This window comes from Seriola dumerili, unplaced genomic scaffold, assembly GCF_002260705.1.
Source record: "Seriola dumerili isolate Sdu_G_001 unplaced genomic scaffold, Sdu_1.0 BDQW01000161.1, whole genome shotgun sequence".
NCBI lineage: Eukaryota > Metazoa > Chordata > Actinopteri > Carangiformes > Carangidae > Seriola > Seriola dumerili.
The window spans coordinates 478,275-497,726 of NW_019174416.1; the positions used below are offsets into that span (position 1 = coordinate 478,275).

Consider the following 19,452-nt stretch of genomic DNA (forward strand, 5'->3'; position numbering starts at 1 on the left):
CTGTTGCTCTCACTCTCTCTGTAAAAGCCATATGTACATTTTTAGAATTCCCCGAGTTCTGCTGACGTGAAGAAAGAAATGAAAGATTCATGCTTGTTTAAAAAATTCAAACGGATGTCCTGAACTTTCAGTACATAGCCAGTGTGAATAAATTATTTAACCTTGGGATGCAAGAAAGGGAATTTGGGGTTTGGGCTGAGCAAATTAAATCCAAACAACAATAACAAAAACGGATGAAAACATGGATTATGGCTTGTGCACCATCATCATCATAGTCTCCAGTATTAACTGTGGCTGGTTTGCATGAACAGGAATGGCTCATACTCTCAAACATGTGTAGCAGAGTGATGGAGGATAAGGGGTTTCCGGTCGAGTTTATCTGATTTTATCTTTCATTCACTTAAGTAGGATTGACGTGAACTGTGCTGGCACTTTGAGGGGATCGGAAAAAAAGCTGCAGAGCTGGTCAGTGAATGCACCAGCAGAGGGAGACCATGTCACATTACAGTACTGTGAACTCTGCTGTCTTCTTATTCCCCCTCTTCTTTCACAGTTTAATCAGTAGAAGTGGTGCTACTCAGACAACTAACTATAGGAATGAAGAAATACGTGTCCTATTGCATTACATTAAGGAGCAGAATTGAATAATTTCTGCATTAACGTGATGCTAAATAGCACACAAAGCCTTAAAATTTAATCCATAACTGATCATTTCTACTAAAGCGTTTTTCTTAAATGAGTCATATTTTTCATAATTGTTTTACTTTACTACTTACATTTCCGTATTCCCCCGAAATTAAAGTTAATGATGATGTCAAACCAACAGCTGATCAGCTGTTAAGGGTTAAACTGAGTCGCACGACACTGAAATCCGATACAGTTGCTAATGAATTAGCCCGGCTGTGGTTGAGACATAGTTACCTGTATGGTTAAACTGGGATTTCTACAGGTAGCTAGGTTTCATGTCGTCATAATTGTCGTAACGAGTGAAGTTGGTGTCTTGCGCGCCTGCCCTGTCCTGTCCTGCCTCGTCCTGTCCTCACTGCGTCATGGCGACAGCGCCGAGGAAGAAGTTACGCATTTCTTAATCGGACTTTGTGTGAATATGTCACTCTGACAGGCAACGGAACCATGTGTAAGTACGAAATGTTTCTGAACTGAGTGTTAACTGAGACAAATGTGGGAATATTTCGTCTTGTGCGGATATTTCCTGTTGCCGTCTTACCTGTGCAGCCAGGTGAGCTGACATGACACCTGTTAGCACGTAGCGTGTAGTGTTTACTACAAAGTGTCTTATCTTAGTGAGTCCACCACCTCGAAGTCTGTGAAGTTTAATGTTTTATAAACCCGTTTTATAGAGGAGGGATTTGGTCCGTAGTAATGTTTTAAGGTTTTTGCTGTAGAATTACTGACATTAACTTCTGTCAATGAATTAGCTTTTCATTGTTTTCTTTTTCAGTATGGTGGATGAAAGTGTTTCAGAGGTACCAGAGGCCGTAGTCTCAAAGAGAGGTGGCCCTTTTAAAATGGAGGAGCTGTCTCTAATGGCACTGCTGGAGTGTCCTCTGTGTTTGGAGCAGCTGGATGTGTCAGCCAAGGTCCTGCCCTGCCAGCACACTTTCTGTATGACCTGCCTGCAGAGGCAGAAGGCAGCCCACTCCCAGCTGCTCTGTCCACAATGTTGTGCCCCTGTCTCAGCCAGGACAGTGGAGGAACTTCCTACAAACCTCCTGCTAGTGCGGCTCCTGGAGGGGCTCCAGGGCTCCGTGGGGCCCAGCAGCAACAGACACATAGGCCGCTATGCAGTGCCCTTGTCCTGGGGCAGCGTGACAGTCAAGGAGGGTCAGCAGCAGCAGCAGCAGAGTCAACACAGAGAGACGCAAGGCCACAATGAGGTCAGTGCACGACCCCGGCCTAATCCTCTACATATCTATGAGAAGTAATATGACTTAGAACAACTCTGACTCTGCCCCAGGGGGCATTTGTTATTAGTGTGTTTATTCTTCCAAATGAGGTGGTTAGATGTTTCCTTAAAACAGGAGGTATTACAAAAAGTATACATAACTATAACCTTATTTGAATTTGAACTGTTATAAAAACATGTAAGAATATCATCAAAAATCGACACACTACACTGTGCAACCGAAGGATCTTCTCTCTTACACAAAACTTGATAGGTTCCGTTCAGTGGTGAAATATCAACATTTAGACAGGTTACAGTAAATATAGACCCATTTCCAAAGCCTAACAATTATTTTTTTAAACGTGAATTCATGGTTTTCATCAACATTCACATACACTTTTTTTGGATGTTAAACATGATGTTCTAGGGCTGTGGAATATGGATAAAATCCTGTATCATGGCAGATACAGAATAATTTTACATCGTAATACTGATGTATGTTGCAAAAATTATTCTGGAAAATCAACTGGGAAACAGTTTTGACTGATATAACTACACAAGAAGGATTTTGGCTAATCTAACAAATTACATACCTGACCAATCAGAGCACTTTAACATATTGATGCCGAAAAAATCATTTAAAAATCCAGTATTGTCATAAAGCAGACCTGCTCATTGATTTGTAAGACTGCTCACAATGTCCTACTGCACCCACACATGTTAGAGGGAGAGCTATCCAGGAAAAATCTTTGGCGGTTTACAAATTTATATTACCATGGTGTTTATTGTCATCTTGCCCACCCTTGTGATGTCTCATTGATTTAATCCTTTGCGATTTGTGCAATAGGGGATATGTCTCATCTCGGACCTATTGAATTACTTACTCACCACTATATGTTCACCAGACTTACTGTAATTATGGGGTGCCCAGGTGGCTCACCTGGTGGAGCACATACCACAAAGGCTTAGTCCTACCCGCAGTGGCCGGGGTTCGACTCTGACCCGTGGCCCTTTGCTGCATTTCACCCCCCACCCCACCCACCCCCACACCCCACACCCCCTTCTCTCCCTGACCTTCCTGTGTCTTTACCAATCCAAATTAAAAAAATCATTATTTTACAGATGTACTTCAGTCTGAGGGTGAATTGCTTCTCACATCATAGAGAATATAGGAAACACAAGTACTCCTGAGTCCTCTCCTTTTCCTCAGAAACAAGAAGCTACTGAGGAGAGCTGTGCTATAACTTCAAACAGCCACTGTACAGGGCAAGATTAAATTAAAATTAAAAGAAAAATTAAAAGTGATCCTAGTTAAAAGTTGGAGTGAGTCAGATACATTGATTTCTGAGGGCAGTGTAGTGTGTCCATTAACACAGGGAAAGATTCAAACGTTAAAGACCAAAAGTTAACTAATTAACTAATGAAGGACAAGACCAAAATATATGACAAAGAGAAACCAAATGGTTATGTTTCTGACAGAGAAAACATTTTAGTTTGCTTGTCACTGGACTAAAGAAGTCAGTGTGATAACTCAAACTGAAGCTGCTTATTACTCCTCAATATCACTCTTTTCCAAATTTATATTATTGTCAGGACACTTCTCCTATAGACCATAGATCAATTCAGCATGCAGATCTCCAAAGAAAATGACAAGATAGAAAGGAGTGAGTGTTTTTTGGTGCATGTTTAAAAATCATTTATCCATATAATACAGGTCTGTGCATCGCACTTGACACTATGCACTGATTTAAACTCAACAGAGATCTGAGGATCATGATGGTACTTCAGAGTCAGTCAATCCTCACTCAGAATTCATTTCATTCTGATGTTTTATTCTCCGAGGTGATGAGAGCTGGTTTCTCTACACTTCTTTTTATAAACTGTTCAGAGCGTTCAAGAGCTTTCTTGTTAATACATAGCTTGAGTTCATACACAGTTCAAACATCTCAGCCAAGTTCATGAGGGGGAGTTTGTGATGATTCTGCCATTTAGACGCACATTTCATATACCTGCAGGTCGGAATAATGTGGTAGAATTTGTTTCACCATCATCTTTTCACGTAAGGCCACATATCAAAACAGTTGATTTTAGTGTGTCCATCTTAAAATTAACATTAACTTGGAGATATGCAGAGTAATAATATAATAATATGTAGAATGACGAGCCAGATTAAATATAAGATCAGCCTGATAGTAATAGGCAAAAGTGTGTCGATGTGAGCTGTGTTTTTATTTGCAGATGGGTTTGAATTCCTGAAAACCTCCCTTCAAGTGAATTATATAAAACAACTTCATTACTTTTAAAATGATTTTCCATTGGTATTATTCATTGAACCCAAAGACATAAATATAATATGTGTGTTTTATTGGTATCCTTTAAGTGTGAGATGAAGTGCAGACTAATTTGTTATTATACAAGTTATAAGACATTCTTTATTACTTTTACAGAAAATAATTTAGTATTCTTGTGCTGTTTTCCTCAATCTCTAAAAGTGGAACTAAAAAAAAGACTGATTGTAAAGCCTATGTCAATACTTGATATCATCTTAAAGTGGAAAAAGGATGTTTCTGATTAGACTCTGCATATCTAGATAAGAACATAAAATTTAGAGCATGAAGAGTCTTGTCTCTTACCAGCAGATCTCCGGAAAACTCACACCAAAGTGTCTTGAACCAAATGAGACACACTGGCTGTCACTCATCCTGACTGAAATCTGTGATGTGTTTGAGCCTTTTGCAGATGTTTTGGCCTGTTGTCTCTCTTGTTTCCTGATGACCTCTGCAGTGCACCTGCTCACAGTTTGCCACAGTTGAAGTAAAAGACAAAATAAAGTAAAGTATTGACAAGACAATATTTTATCACCTTCAAATGAGAGTGCAGCCTAGAGGGCCTTTACATCCCAAAATCACAAAAGAGACTGATTTCTCTATCTTCAGATATATAATTCAACCAAAATAAATTCACCATTTCACTGGACATGCAGTGGCTGATGTGTGATTTTTTTTTTTTTTTTTCTGTTCCTCAGCTTGCTGCCAGAGCTTCGATGCGAAACCAACGAGGTGATACATCAGGAGAGCCGGTCCTCGTGCCTGGTAACAGTATCACCTCGAAACACAAAACAGATGAAAACTGGCACCAAGGAAATGCCTGTGACAGCAGCAGTGTGTCTGTCACTGCCAGCGCGCTGCAGGCTGTCAGCCAGATGCCTCAGCTGCAGCCCCTCCAGCAGTCCCAGCCGCTGGCTCTCTGCAGGGCGCTGTACAACTTTAATCCAGAAGAAATGAATCTCGAAGACAGTAAATATTGTCTCAGCTTCCTCAAGGTCTGACTCTCAAACTACTGACTTAATGCAGCAGGAAAAGCTTTTATTGAGCTTAGTCAGTGGATGTGTACATTTTATCTTTTAAATGACTACCAGGGTTTCCTACTCTTTAGTTAGTGCACAAAGAAAATTGATACACTTAACAAAACCTTCAGGGAATAATAGTATATTAACCTTCAGGAGCAAAGAAAATTGTGTGTTGCTATTGTTTACTTAAACTGATCTTGAGAAAGATGCAGCAGGAGCTGCGCGGCTGACCACCAATTTCCTGGGGAAACTGTGGCTAACATTTAGGGCAGGTGCTAGTGCTAAAATTTCATGTGATAAATCATTTCATTTATGTACAGATAGAAAAAATACCAAAGATTTTAGGGTTGCAACTAAATGTTATTGTCATTATCAATTAATGTACCACTTATTTACGATTTGCTACTATTGTTAAAGTTCCCAGGGCTATCTGCAAAATGTCTGGTTTTGTTTGACTAACAGTCAGAAACTCGAAGAGTAAGAAAATAAAGAAAAAAACATGTGAACTTGGGAAGGGTGAAGTTTTGCCATTTTTGCCTAACAATGACTTAAACAATGATTATTATAAGTTTCACTCAATTAATTGATCGACTAATTGTTGCAGCTCTAAAATAGTTACTTGCTGCAGTTTCATGAGCTATAAAGTTTGCTTGACTCCTCTGGTTAATATCATTTGGCATCATTTGGCTGCTGGTCAGATGTTAGAAAAGTGAAAACTTAACACATTCACCATCAACCTGGTGTGTCTTTTTTAGACAGGAACTTGTAGTAGTGTGTGATTATGTATTGCACAGGAAGTTCCCAGTAGTAGTACTGCATAATGGTGATTGCTTTTTGTTCTTTTGACTGTTTTGAGAGACTTGAGGAGCTGGAGGCTCTGACCTCTGTTGCAGTTGTTGTTACTTACCCTGAAGGATTTCTAAGGAAGTTATATAAGGGCTCCAGCACTTGTGTGCTCTCCATTAAAGTACACTTGAGCTCGCCTTTTTTTTTTTAATGCAGATGGTCAAATGGTTCTTAGAGCGAGGCTGGCTGCAGAAAGGACTAGGCCTGCAGTCACAAAGAGAGTTGATGTGTCACATGCTGCAGGAGAAACACAGGGCTCGGAGAGTTTCTGAGCTGAGTGCTCAGTCTGCAGGGCGAGCACACTCTGCCATAACCACCTGGCAATATTTTTTATTTTCCCCCATGGTTTCTCTGCTTCTCACCTTTTCATCACTTTCTCTAAGTTGAGTTCTCTCTGTGTGTCCGTTACTTGTTTCTGGTTTACAGGGAGACGTCCTCACTGTCATCAGACGTGTGGATGACCACTGGATTGAAGCCAAGCTAGGAGACAAAGTTGGAATTTGCCCTCAGCAGTTTACAGAGGTGAGTTCTGCTTTTCTTTCTTCCTTCGTTCATTGTTTGAATGTGGGTTGTGGCCTTTTCAGTGTGATCAAGGTTGACACTTGCCGTTTGGCACTTTGTTCTGATAGTGCAGCTCTTGTAATGAATTGAACCATAGATGTCGTTGCTTGGTGTCATTAATTCCAGGTCACTGCCAGGGCACTACCTTGATTTTCATTCAAATCTTTGATTCATCCGTAAATGTCACTCCTACACTGCAAAGTGCTGAGGCAGAGAGCTAATCCGTGAAGCCCTGCTGTGTCTGCAGCTGCTCATTAGTCTGTGACTATGTGGCTTACTCAGGTTTGCAGAGCTTGCTTAGCTATCTGGCTGTCATTTGTTTTCCTCTGTACTTTCTGCCTCTAGGAATTAACTTCATCCGTGCTGAGGAAAATTGTATGTGTTCCTACAGTGGGGTTAATGTGGTGCCTCATTCACTTCTTGCTCACTTCCCTCACTTGTCATCTGTTTTGCTATAGTTTTTCCCAAATATTTCCCCTCCTATTATTAGTCTTCTCCTCCTCTTACGCCTCCTTTCATCTCCTGCTCACCCATGTCTTCTCTTAGAGCCCCGCCTCAGTGCTGCTCTTCATCTTTTTCTACCTCTGTACTCTATTCTTTCATCCTCTACTTTGCTCCTCTTCCCTCTCCTTTCTGAGCCTGCCTCTCCTCGTGTCGTGCAGCCAGGCGTGAAGACACAGTAATGCTTTCTCTGCTTGGGTGGCATAACAGCACATCACTGTGGGGAGTGAAAGCATTAACCCTGCCATGCCTGTCTTTCTGCCTGCCTGTCTGTGCAGCTCCTCTCTCAGCACCAGTCAACCCTTCCTGGCTTACTGGCTGGTACTTATCCTCCTGTCTGCCTGCCTCCCTGCCTGCCTGTCCAACAAGTTGTAGGGGTGAGTGGAGTAGTGATAAGTGGGTGTATTTAGGCAGCCGTTTCGCTGATCAGCAGGAGCAGAGGTTGACAGGCGCTAGTAGCAGGTAGGAGCGAGTTGGAGAGGATTTTCTTGACTGGGGATTGGCTATTTTCTGTGTTAGGATTTATCCTGATTTTCACTGTGGTTTCTCTTTATGTATTCATCTCTTTCAGCCAAACACAGTGGCTGCCAAACTGCTAGAGGGAAAGAGTCGGAGGGTGAGTGACTCAGCAGAATTTCACCATCGGACTGGGAGCGGGGGCAAAGACAAGGCCACTGACGCATCCAATAGGACCACCCATTACGGAGTCCCTAAAGTCCCAGCTAAGACACCCATGATCAATGCTTTGCCCCTCTCCAGCCAGCGGAAACAGCCCGCAGCCAGCAGCAGCAACTTTTATCAGACGACCAAAGGAGAAACAACCCACATCAGCACCATCAACAGCTTCAGCCATCAGGGTCAGCCACACCGCCTCTCTGTGCACTCTGCCGCCCAGGGCCACTCTCACCCCTCCCGAGTGAATTCTCATCGAAGTAGACGCCACTCTGACACTACGCACAGACACCTGTTACAGGCGAGTCACGTGCAAACATATCTTTCTGAATGCATGGAATACTGATGTGATAAAGTCTCTTAGTTTTAACCCTATTAGATTCCTCTTTCATAATGTTTGAGCTGAACTGGGTTTGGCTTTGTTTTGTTTGCAGTGATTTGTTTTAACAGAAAACATGTGGTTGGCAAAAGGCGCAGCGGTTTTCTGTGAGATAATAGATGTTTTTTGATTTGAGTCTCTAGGGGATCAAGTTGTTCTCAGGGGCACAGGGAGGGAACCATGACACAAAGCTTAAGGAATGAATGCAAGAGAGGCATCGCCCTTGTGTTGGCTGCTACATGATTAAGTGCTTCTCATTAAGACAACACAGATGTGGAATAGGGCTGAATATGAAAAGACTGAGGACTGGAGGTGAGTGGACCGAAACTTTGAAAGGTCCTTAATCATGAGTCCTGGGACATAAGCCAGGGTTTCCCATCAGAGATGAATAGGAGTCTAACAGGGTGTGTGTCTTTGTTTTTTTTTTTTTTTTTTTTTTTTGTTTTCAACTCAAGGAGATAGATTTTGTCCATCCTATCATCATCTGGATCATCCACAAGATGATGTCTCCATGAGACAATTTTGTCCATTATTCTTATACTGAGTGAAACTCCACTGCTTCAGTCTACAGCCAGCTGTTTACAGGTGCTAAAATAGTAGTAAACACTGGGCTTTTCAATTTTTCCAAATATGTTTAGATGACTATGGAGAAGCAGAAGGACCTAAAAACTGTAACTGAGGATGCTGTAAAAATATTAATGGGAATATTAACTTATTTAATTCTGATCACCTCAGCTTAAAGGTTTTAATGAGCACAACACTGTCAACAGTTTTATGCGTAAAGCTGGACATGTTGCCATCCAGTTACTGTAGAAGCAGTGTAGCAAAATACTGTGAAAACTGCAACAAGTCATAGCCAGCTAGTGCCTGAGTACAGTGTGAACGTAAAAGCCTCTGCAAGGTTTAATAATATAACCTGCTGCCAAGTGCCCTGCCTCCTGAGATAATGATTTCCTTTGATTCAGTTCAAATTGCACTGCTCTATCCTGCAATTATACTTGTCAGAGCATAAAAATCCTAAACTCATGCAAGTTGGAGAAAAACCACGGGAGGAAGGTAGAGGAGACTTGAGAACACAATAAAAAGTAGGAAATGGGAGAGATATGACAGGAAGAGGAAAGGGTGAGAGGAAATATTGAAAACAAATATGGCGTAGATTTGGGAAGAGAAACAGAAAACACAATTTGTTAGCTGCAAAAAGGCAAAAGACAAGAAGCGGGAAGAAGGAGGAGGCAAAATGAGAGATAGATGGAGAGAGTGGGAGGCTTGGAGAGTCCCTCAGTGTGTCTGCTTATCTCTCTCATGCTGATGATGATGAGTCACTGGTGAAGCTGGTTACATAACAGACCCCTCTCTCTCCCCTGCCTTCAAACTCCTTCCTCTTCACTAAGCAGGTAACACTCACTTTCACATCAGTGGGTCAGTAATAGGAGACAAGCCACGCACTTCCATTTTTAAAGGAGCAGAGGGCTCTGTCCCAAACCCGAGGCTGAGCTCCCCACTGACCGAGCCAGCATGTGTGCTATTCTTAATTTTGCAACCTATCAGCTCTCACCTGTGGTTTGGCTGTTTTACAGAGAGGTACAGCTTCCCACCCACTGTGGATGAAATAATGCATGAATTAGTCTGAATATTGGTATAGTTATGTAAGAGCAAAATTTAGCATGGACATGAGCCAAAAGCAAAAACATCTTCAAATGCAACATATAAAACTTCAGTTCCCAATTCCCTGGTGCATCAAGATACTAGTTAGCATTGTTACAGAAAGCTTAGTTTTAATCAGTAATGACTGAAGCCTGTGAATTGACTATATCAGAGAGGTGAAACGATTAGTGCTTTTATTGAATAGTTGATCAAACGGAAATTAACACATACAGTATATGAATACAAAATATACATTTAAAAAGACAACATAAATATTTGAAAATAAGGCAAGTCTAAACAGGTGGCTCTTGGCATCTTTTTAAACATGTCCACAATGTCCACTAATCTTCAACCCTAACCCTAACAGGAGAGAAGCCACGCCCTCAAAAACTCTTAAATTTTAAGACTGTAGCGAGAAAAAAAACCCCAACAAACCCTAATTAGAGGACCTTAGAGACCTACTGGTGACACAGGGCTGCAGCATGTCTGTAATGTACTAAGGTGCCTGACATGGCAGAGCTCAAAAAGTGATCATAAGAATCTTGAATTGAACTCTGAATTTGCTCTGGAGTCAGTGAAGAGAAATCGGTTTGTGACACAAGACATGTTAGAGAACCTGCATGCTTGTGAACTTAACTGCAGCATTTTGGAGCCATTTGTTTAGGGATGTTTTGCTGAGGCAGGTGCAGAGGGAGTTACAATACTCAAGACATGATGAAATAAAAATTTTTAGTACTTTTGCAAGCAATCATTCTCTTGCTTTTCAGATTGTAGGATTTGCAACTTTCCTTTTTCTTACACGATAGTAATGTAAAAATCATTGGGTCTTAGTTGCATCCCTAACATGCAACAAACTCTGCATACCCTCCATACCCTCTCTAACCCCTCATTGTGCACCCACATGGGTGTTTTCACCTATGTTGACCTCCTTAATCCTGTGTGGGCATGTGCAGACTGACATCTGGCTTTGTTGCATCTCTTAGAGTGGACAAATTACTTCATTATCAACAGGCATTTGAGATCAAGTTCAACTCACCTGGAAAGTGAACAAGAGCTGCCACTGCATCAAGTTGAGACATTTCCATTAGGTTGTCTAGAATACACATTACAGAAAGTTAGACAATATCTTGATTGAATGAAAGGTTATTTATAAGACCAATCTATTCAGCTTTTACCCATTTAACCGATCAATGTTGTTGAAATCATGCTCTGCATGGTAAGGTATAAAATTGCAGTATATCAGTGATAATGACATGGTAGCGTTTATACGTAAGCCTCAGTATTTAATAGATTATTATTATCCAGAAATAAAGACATTCAAAACACCAATTAATAGTCAAAATATTGACAACAGTTAGAGTAACAGAGTGAGGAAAAGCAGGAATACAGGATGCAAGTTTCCATCATTTATAATGTCATATGGCATAATTAGACTGTTGTGGCTTGACATTAGTTTGCACCAGATGTTATTTCTTCACTTTGCGCCTGTTCCTTTACAGCTATTACAAACCAATACACTTCTTTTTTGTATTTTTGAATATTTGGAATTCATTTGTTCAGCCTCACTGGGCTCACAAAAGTTGTCATCAACCACAGAAAATTTATTGTGTTTAAAAAATAACCTCTCATAGTGCAAAATGTGACTAATAAAAATTCAGTTCAAAAAGACGTGCTACAATGCGTAGTTTTTCTGGTCACACATCTAAGCAAGTGAGCTCTTAGATCAGGGAACAGCCAGGCATTGATATCTGGTCTTGGTATCCATTGGAGAACAACTACGGAAAACTGCAGCTGCCTTAATCTTGTAAGGTAATTGTTGTCAGCTTGATGGCACTGTATGTCGGGATCAAGTGGGACAGAAATCTGAGGGAAACTGTCATGCTGTGTGTTGATTTCTGGCAGATGAATTAGTGCAGACCTGGCTAGTCTCAAACTGAGCCTAATGCTACTGTCTAATAGAGATGGGTGGCATTATGTAATTTCCAGCAGAGCTCCAGCCAACTTCACCCTGACTAGAGGCCTAATTAGCCAGAGTAATTGAAAACACCTGTGTGGGTGTGCAGGGTCTTCACATCAGTAATTCTGGCACATTTTCGCTGTGTTCATCTTGCAACAATAATGTTGCCTGTCCTGTGTGTCCAAAACCACAATTTATTTATTTCTGAAACTGTTTTTGAGTGTCACTTTAACACACATTAGAAAGACATGCTGCTGTCTTTTTCTTTGTGACAAGATGATTATAAATAAATAGTGGCTACAGATTTCTGATATTAGGGGGTGTTTAGTTTTTTGCTGAAGGTGCCAATGTTGAAAGCTAGAGCTCTGAGTTCTGTATACAGTTAAGACCTTTGCTATGCAAAGGGAATTTAGTTCTTAAAATGATGACTAAGAAATCTGGTTATTGACTGATAAATTGAAAGACATAATTTAGCAATCTACGGAGACTCAAAATGTTTAAAATTAAATAAATAAACAACATGGAATAAACAGTCTTTGGAATAAAAACAAATGAAATGTATACAAAACTATGAGTTGATGATTGAATGATGATTCAATCATCGACTGATGGATGATAATGAATGATTGTTTCATTATTATAAAATGTTATTTTATTGCAGTTTATTGCATACAGACCAAAGAGATTAATTGGCTGTTTGCTCAGTCTTAATGAACGTCCAGTCACATAGCTGGCTCTGCACTGTCTGTCTTGATTGACAGACAGATTGTAGTGACAGTATAAAATAAAGTAGTCATTGGGAAAAATACTGTTGTGACATAGAAAAGTTTTTGGAAAAAGGAAGTAAAAAATGCTTGAATAAAATAAGAATGTCCTGCAATAAATGTTTATATTGTGAAAAAAATGGGATGAAGTAAAATTTCATAATGATGAGAAGAGTTTTTGAAATATTGGATTATTTCAAAAACTTCTCGATGTATAATAATTTGTTCTTAATTTACTCATGTGAATATTTATTTCATTATGACTTATTTATTTATTTAATTTTGAACACTTTGGGTTTCTTTATTTTTATGCAACATTAATATTCTTTTAAGTGGATTATTTATGGCAGCAAGGATTTGACTGCAGGAACAGTTCATACAAAATAAGACTGTATTCACTACATGAGCAATAGTGGAATTGCTCTCTCCATAAATATAGCCACTGCTGCTGCTGGGTCATTGCACCTGGCCATTGCGTGACTGCAGCACAACTGAAGTCGGCTCTTTGTATCTGATAAAACACAAACCAAGAATAGAAAAAGGACACAAAGTAACGGAAAGAACTGAATAATTTAATACATAAGAAAAATAGTTATTTGGCTTTTTTCTTGTTGTGTTACACAACATTTTTCAATAAATGGCAGTGCTTTCTATTAAAAGATAGTGATTAATAAAGGTGTTTACTACTTTCTCACCTTTCCCCCAACTCTATACTAAAATTGATTTGAAAAAATCACTACAAGGACAGAAAATTCTTACCATCTACTGGTGATATATGACAGTTATGCTCACCCCTCCACTCTCCTGTATGACATAAGGCTGTTATGTCTTCAGGACATACTAACTGCATCCTAACTTTATCTCTTTTTACTTCTGCCTCATAGCACTGCCTTTGACAAGAGAGACTGTGCTTATAGCATAGGCTGCATCCTAATTATGACTCTCTTTGTGTTCTTCTGAGTTATAGTGTGAATGCAGTGCAGTTTAATGGTGGGAGAGCTGTTGGATCCAGGGACAAACAACACTGTATAGAGGAAACCCCGGGCTCTCAGACCAGCATTCATGCTTTAAGTAGAAGTTGAGTGGTAGTGCTGTAAATAGCAGTAAGCATCAGTAAATGTCACAGAGGAGATAATAGACACTGGGAAAGTTATTTCCTCCTCTCTATAATGATAAAGATAAGAAACAATTATGTGTGTATGGTTTGTTTGGTCAGAAGAGAAAATAGAAATATAATAAAGATCTCACTAAAAGACCCTCTTTCAGTGAGATCGTTTAGGAATAAAGTAGGTAGGGATTAGGCTTCATACTGTGCCATTAATGTTTGTGAGACACACCTCAGTGTCACTCCCTGCTAATCACTGGCTGTACCAGGTCTGACTCACAGTCTGCTGATTTCAAGCCTGTCAGAGTTTCTTAGCTCTCAGCTTTAAAAAGAGAAGCAGAACTTTGTCATGCCATTATATATACTTTTACTGTTAGTGCATTTTACATGGCTGAAAATGTATGCATTATGATTTCCATACAGAATTTCAGAAGAAATATCAAAGAAAAAAATTTGAATAAATGAACAGAGAAACATAGAGAGTTTCCATAAGAGACACAAAGGTCCAGTGAATGGTTTGATGAGTAATCTAACGTTTGTGTTGGGCAGGCCTCTACATCACCATCATAAAAACACCAAACGGGGGAATATTTTGTTCAGCTGGCATTATGAGAAAGGAGATATTAAAGGATAGGTCCCAAATTTTCGCACATCTGTCTTAAAACAATACACACATTCCATTTCAAACAATCTTTGCTCACTGTAATTATTCCTCCTGTTCACACTGGAGAGATCCCTTCCTGATGTGATGAGGACAAACTGCACAGTCCTCGCACTGTGCGAAGGTGTATTCCAAAGTTTAAATTTAGTTAAAATTAGGCTTCTGCAGTCTGAATTAGACAAATCAAGTAGATATCATCTAAAGTTACAGTCTTTACAGATTTTTCTGCTCATTTTACCACTTTGGTTCAGACTGAAATATTGCAGCACCTACCAGACGGATTAACATTGAATTTTGTGCAGACTTTCATGCTGGCCAGAGGATGAATGCTAATGACTTTGGTGATCCCCTTTTCCTTTAGAGAAAGCAGCGGTTTGACAGTTTTGGCTTTTAATGAAGTATCTTGGATATTTGGTTTATGTTGGATGAATTGACATTTTTGTGCACACATTAATTTACATCCTGACTTTTAATCTAGTGCCATCATCAGGTCAAAATTTTAAATTTCTCCAATACTTGGGTTGTAGTCAAATACCTTAAAAACTATTTACATTCACACCAGCCGCAGCTGTACTTTGTATTTAGAGTGAATTAGAAACTGCTAGCATGCTAAGAGGCTAAACAATGACAGTGAACATTCTAAACATTACAGCCTACCTGCTAAACATCAAAGAGTTAGTATGCCAACGATAATATTTAGCTTAAAGCATGGTTGTGCCAAATTACAGCCTAAACGTCTTTTTGTTTTCATATTGCGTTCTTAAATAATGTGCCATGCATTCCATATGTTGATAATTTTGAATCCGTCCCATTACAGAGTGAGAAGAAGATGACCAGCGAGACTCCACCCACCATCTCTATGGCTCTGGTGAACCCCCAAATGTCCTCTGCCTCCGCAGACAGCAAAAACTCCTCCACGCAGCAGCTTTCCATCAGTGTGTGAGTCACTGTTTTAAACATTATATTAATGGTATGATAATGTAGGGTCACAGTTGCAAGATATGAATAGAAAAAGAAACAAACACTCAAATACCCACAAAAAAGGCAGCATAATCTGGATGTATATTATAGTGTAGCAGTAACATATATAAACTCTCTGTGTGACTCGTCAGGTGTGCTGTCCTGTACTCTTACAAACCACGACAGCCAGAGGAGCTGGAGCTGAGGAAAGGAGAGATGGTGGGCGTGTATGGAAAGTTCAAAGAAGGCTGGCTGCGTGGGCTATCGCTCAGAACGGGCAAAGTGGGTATTTTGCCCAGCAACTACATCACGCCTGTACTCAGGTGAGAGGCTGTGATCCATGACTGCAGGAAGTGGGAGCAAAATGACATTTGGATTCAGACAGTAATTTAATGTGGGCAGAATGATATGTCACATTTCAGTTATTCATGAAAGAGGAATATAACACTGTTTAACTGAGGCTCACTCTTGGTGAATCACAAATCATGTTTTTCACAGTGTGATGAACATAATGTAGGTACTTAAGTTTTTACTAATGTGTCTCACTGCCTCACTGCAGAACCTCGGCCAGACTCCTGGAGACCAAAGCAGCCAATGCTTCCTCACAGTACAACACAGTAGCTGGAAAGAAACCTACTGCTGCTAAGAATCCTGCTGTGGTCCTCGCTCTTGATAGGGTGAATGCTGATGGAGCAATATACTCAACAGGACAGGTCCCCTCTGTACCAAATGGAGCACAGCATGCTACATCATCCGCTGGCACTGGAAAACCGTCCTTCTATGGGGGTTCACAAGGTTGGGACACTGTGAGGCGTATCTTTAATCCTCATAGAGGTGAGTGTTAAACAACCACAGTTGTCTTCTAATATCTTGATTCAATTAGAGATGTCACCTGGTCTTTTAAATGTTTTTTTCAGGCTCGAACCATTTATCCTATACGTCCACTTTGAACGTCCCATCCAACTCACAGCACTTTGCACAAGTTCAGGCGTCTGGCTACTCACCTGCCATGCAGAGAAAGAAAAACAGCAGCATCCTGTCCAACTCTGGAAGACCACTAGGCTGGATGACTGAGCGAGCAGCACCCTCTGCTGCTGCAGTCCTGAAGGACAGGGACTTCACTGCTTCACGTGAAGCAACATTTCAGCATGACAGACAGCCTACCAATGGGCCTCACTCAATTCTAGTCAGACCTGACTCACACAAGAACAATACAGACAAGGTAATAGCATACTGATGATTTCTTGTGTGTTATGTACTGTGTATGCATTGTACTTAAACTCAAACTCTTCCTTTGATGACCGTTGCATGTGCCTTACAGTAAATGTTTTACTTTCCTAGCCTGCAAAGTCAGTACGGTTCCTCACAGAAGAAGACTCCCCTCCTCCAAGGCCTCGGACCTCCTCCTGGTCCTCAGGAAATCAGGTTCCCGCCAACTGCCGACCAGGTCCCCCTCCGTTAGAAGTTTGGGCCCCATCGCTCACCCTGGGAAGAGATGGACCAGGAATCATTCTCAAAGAAGGAAAAGCTCCTATTCTCAGGAAAGGCATCGAAACAGCCATCTCAGACCTAAATTCTAACCCACAAAAAACGATGCCGTCACAGCTGTTGCTACCAGCTGTATCAGCTCAGTTCAGCCCAAGCAGGTTTGCTGGATCTGTGTGTTTGCCCTTGAAAATAACAGACAGATGAGGTAGACTTGAAAAAATGTTATTGATTTGATGGACTTGACAAAAACCTCAGGCATTTTTTTCTTTTTTTTCAGACACAGAGTGACCACAACGCATTTAGCCCAAAAGGACTCCGAGCTCAGTCTGCTTCAAGGAGAGCTCGTCCTCGTCCACAGACTTCGACCCGACGGACGGGTTCTGGTTACTCAGGAGAGCAGTGGGCAGACAGGCTTATTCCACAGCAGTGTTCTTCAAGCCCTCGAGAGGCTCAGCTGACTGTGTGGTACTGGTGTAGTGTATATTTCTATATTCCATGTGTTCAAACTGCCAAATGACTTGACTGACCTGCTGAAAAGCCAAATGTGTGTTGAGGTCCAAAGGTTAATACTGCCAAATGACAATCCTATGAAGGAGGTGTTTATTTTTGTCTTGACTACATATGAGAGTGTGGTTAAATTCTCCAGAGATATATTTTGTGTCCTTCAATGTGTGTGCATGTTTGTGACACACATACCATGTACTATACTTATAAGATTTTGCACAAAAACCCACCTAATGACTGTTCCTTGTTTAATACCCATGTTACACGCATTGGTGAGTGCCTTTGTCAAAACCCACAAAGAAAACAAACTATATTTAAATATATTTAGACAAATTATGATGTAAATTATCTGTACTGCTTATGTGGTAATAAAGTGTACTTGCAGAACATTAGCAATGTGGTGTTTTACTTAAGGTGTACAGTGTCATCCTTTGACTAACTTCTATACTGTATCATAACAGAGAAATCCTTGTTTAAATGCAAAAGTCCTGCATTTGAAACTATATTGAATATACGTAATAGCAGCAAAATGTGTGTTAAATGTGAAAGTGAGCCTATGATTTCTTGTAGCATGTTAAAATAGTCACGCAGGAACTATAGTATTTCAGTACTGCAGCTGAGTTAACAGCTCCATATTATGTTTAGGAGTTGCCCTACAATCTACATGTTAAACTTTATTCTGTACCCTGTCTCCACAGCAAGGCTGGATTATCTTCAATGCTAAGGGCCCCACTGGTTCACTGTGTGTTAACTGGTGGTAATTCAAATGCTTAAAAAGATAATTGGGAATATAAGAGACGGGTATAATTAAGATGGGTCCTGTTGTCTTTTTGTCTTGAAGAGGGTCCCTGCTCAATATCACAGCCTGACCTGGATTTTTGAGGCCAATACCAATGTCAGTATTGGCCAATTTAAAAAATGTCATTACCATGTATGACTTTTTTTTTTTTTACATGAACGTATAAAAAACAAATGTTTTTGTTGAACTATGAACTATGGAATGAAGACACTGTTTCTAAAGAAACTCAAGCATTTTTGGGATTTATGTTGATACTTATCTGCAGACAAAGGCTGATTTTATTATCGACTTACTTAGTAGCCTAATACTAGTCACAGTCTACTTTTAAAACCTTCAATATTTCAGTGTTGTGCACATATAGTTTGTGTGCTAAGTCAATATGCATATAAGGCCTATTTTATAATAGGAAGTCACTGAGTGTCAGAGTGATTCTCTGTGTGGGGGCCCAGCTATTCATTTTTTCCCTGGGGTCATGGTCATCAGGTGGATGTACATGGAGGGGAGTATTGTTCTTTATTCCACTGCCCTGTACTCAAGGCTGGCTGGGCTGACTGCCCAGGGGCCACAGACCTCCAGGTTTCCTCCACATTATGTGGGACCACATAATTTCATTTGTAACAAATTTGTGAGAAATTTGCAGCACTTGAGGTACAGTATCGACTATGATAGGTCCTGCATCGTCCTTCTTGGCCTCTTTCTTGTAGAGGGACTCTTCAAAATGTAGATGTAGACTTTAACTGTTTTAGCTGATATTGAGCTCATTTGTTTTATTAAATAAATTTCTTATTGTTTCTGTGTTAAATAATTAACAAATTTGTAGTATTATAGAAGTACTTATCAGAAGTAGTTATCAATACATCTTAGAATTATTTCCTTTAATAATCAATTGATTGTTCGGTGTATGAAATGTCAGAAAATAGAGAAAATACTAAGCTTTTTTTCTGAGAGTTTACCTTCAAAGAAAATGAAGGGGAGCTAGCAAATATTCACATTTGAGAAGCTGATACCAGTGAATTTTATGACGTTTTTGCCTCAAAAAAAGACTCCAATGATTAATAAAAAAATGTCTTAATAATATTCTATCAATCATCGATTAATCAGATTTTTTTCTGGGTGCTTTGTGACCTAATGAAACTGTCGTTGGTAATTTTATCAACTTAAAATTAAATCTATAACATAATAAAAAAATGAAGGGGTGTGAATATTTAGAAAATCACTGTGCTCATACTTCCAAACCCTGCCTATATGTATGTGTCCCTGATACATGAAATATAAAAGTTTTAGTATTGTTTACTGCAGCAGGTGCTGTGAGCAGCCAGCTGAAGCCCTTCACGCATGCGCAGCCTGACAGACCTGACA

The 19,452-nt window shown here is 40.1% G+C and overlaps 1 protein-coding gene across 1 annotated transcript; it reads left to right on the forward strand.

Annotated features, from left to right (window-relative positions):
• The first annotated feature begins 942 nt into the window (after nucleotides 1-942).
• LOC111226622 (putative E3 ubiquitin-protein ligase SH3RF2) lies at nucleotides 943-17,650 on the forward strand. Its single transcript, XM_022751873.1, has 11 exons — nucleotides 943-1,135; nucleotides 1,460-1,895; nucleotides 4,929-5,225; nucleotides 6,525-6,620; nucleotides 7,732-8,133; nucleotides 15,160-15,281; nucleotides 15,455-15,625; nucleotides 15,862-16,136; nucleotides 16,220-16,524; nucleotides 16,644-16,948; nucleotides 17,068-17,650. Exons 2-11 carry the CDS (start codon nucleotides 1,461-1,463, stop codon nucleotides 17,246-17,248), a joined length of 2,589 nt encoding a protein of 862 aa, XP_022607594.1. The 5' UTR covers nucleotides 943-1,135; nucleotide 1,460; the 3' UTR covers nucleotides 17,249-17,650.
• The last annotated feature ends 1,802 nt before the right edge of the window (nucleotides 17,651-19,452 follow it).

Excerpts from the sequence above, each read along its gene's own strand:
- LOC111226622 (XM_022751873.1), top strand. The coding sequence starts at position 1,461 with ATGGTGGATGAAAGTGTTTCAGAGGTACCAGAGGCCGTAGTCTCAAAG. Across the intron at positions 16,137-16,219 it reads TATCTTTAATCCTCATAGAG|GCTCGAACCATTTATCCTAT; the intron begins GTGAGTGTTAAA and ends TGTTTTTTTCAG. Across the intron at positions 16,525-16,643 it reads ACAAGAACAATACAGACAAG|CCTGCAAAGTCAGTACGGTT; the intron begins GTAATAGCATAC and ends TTACTTTCCTAG.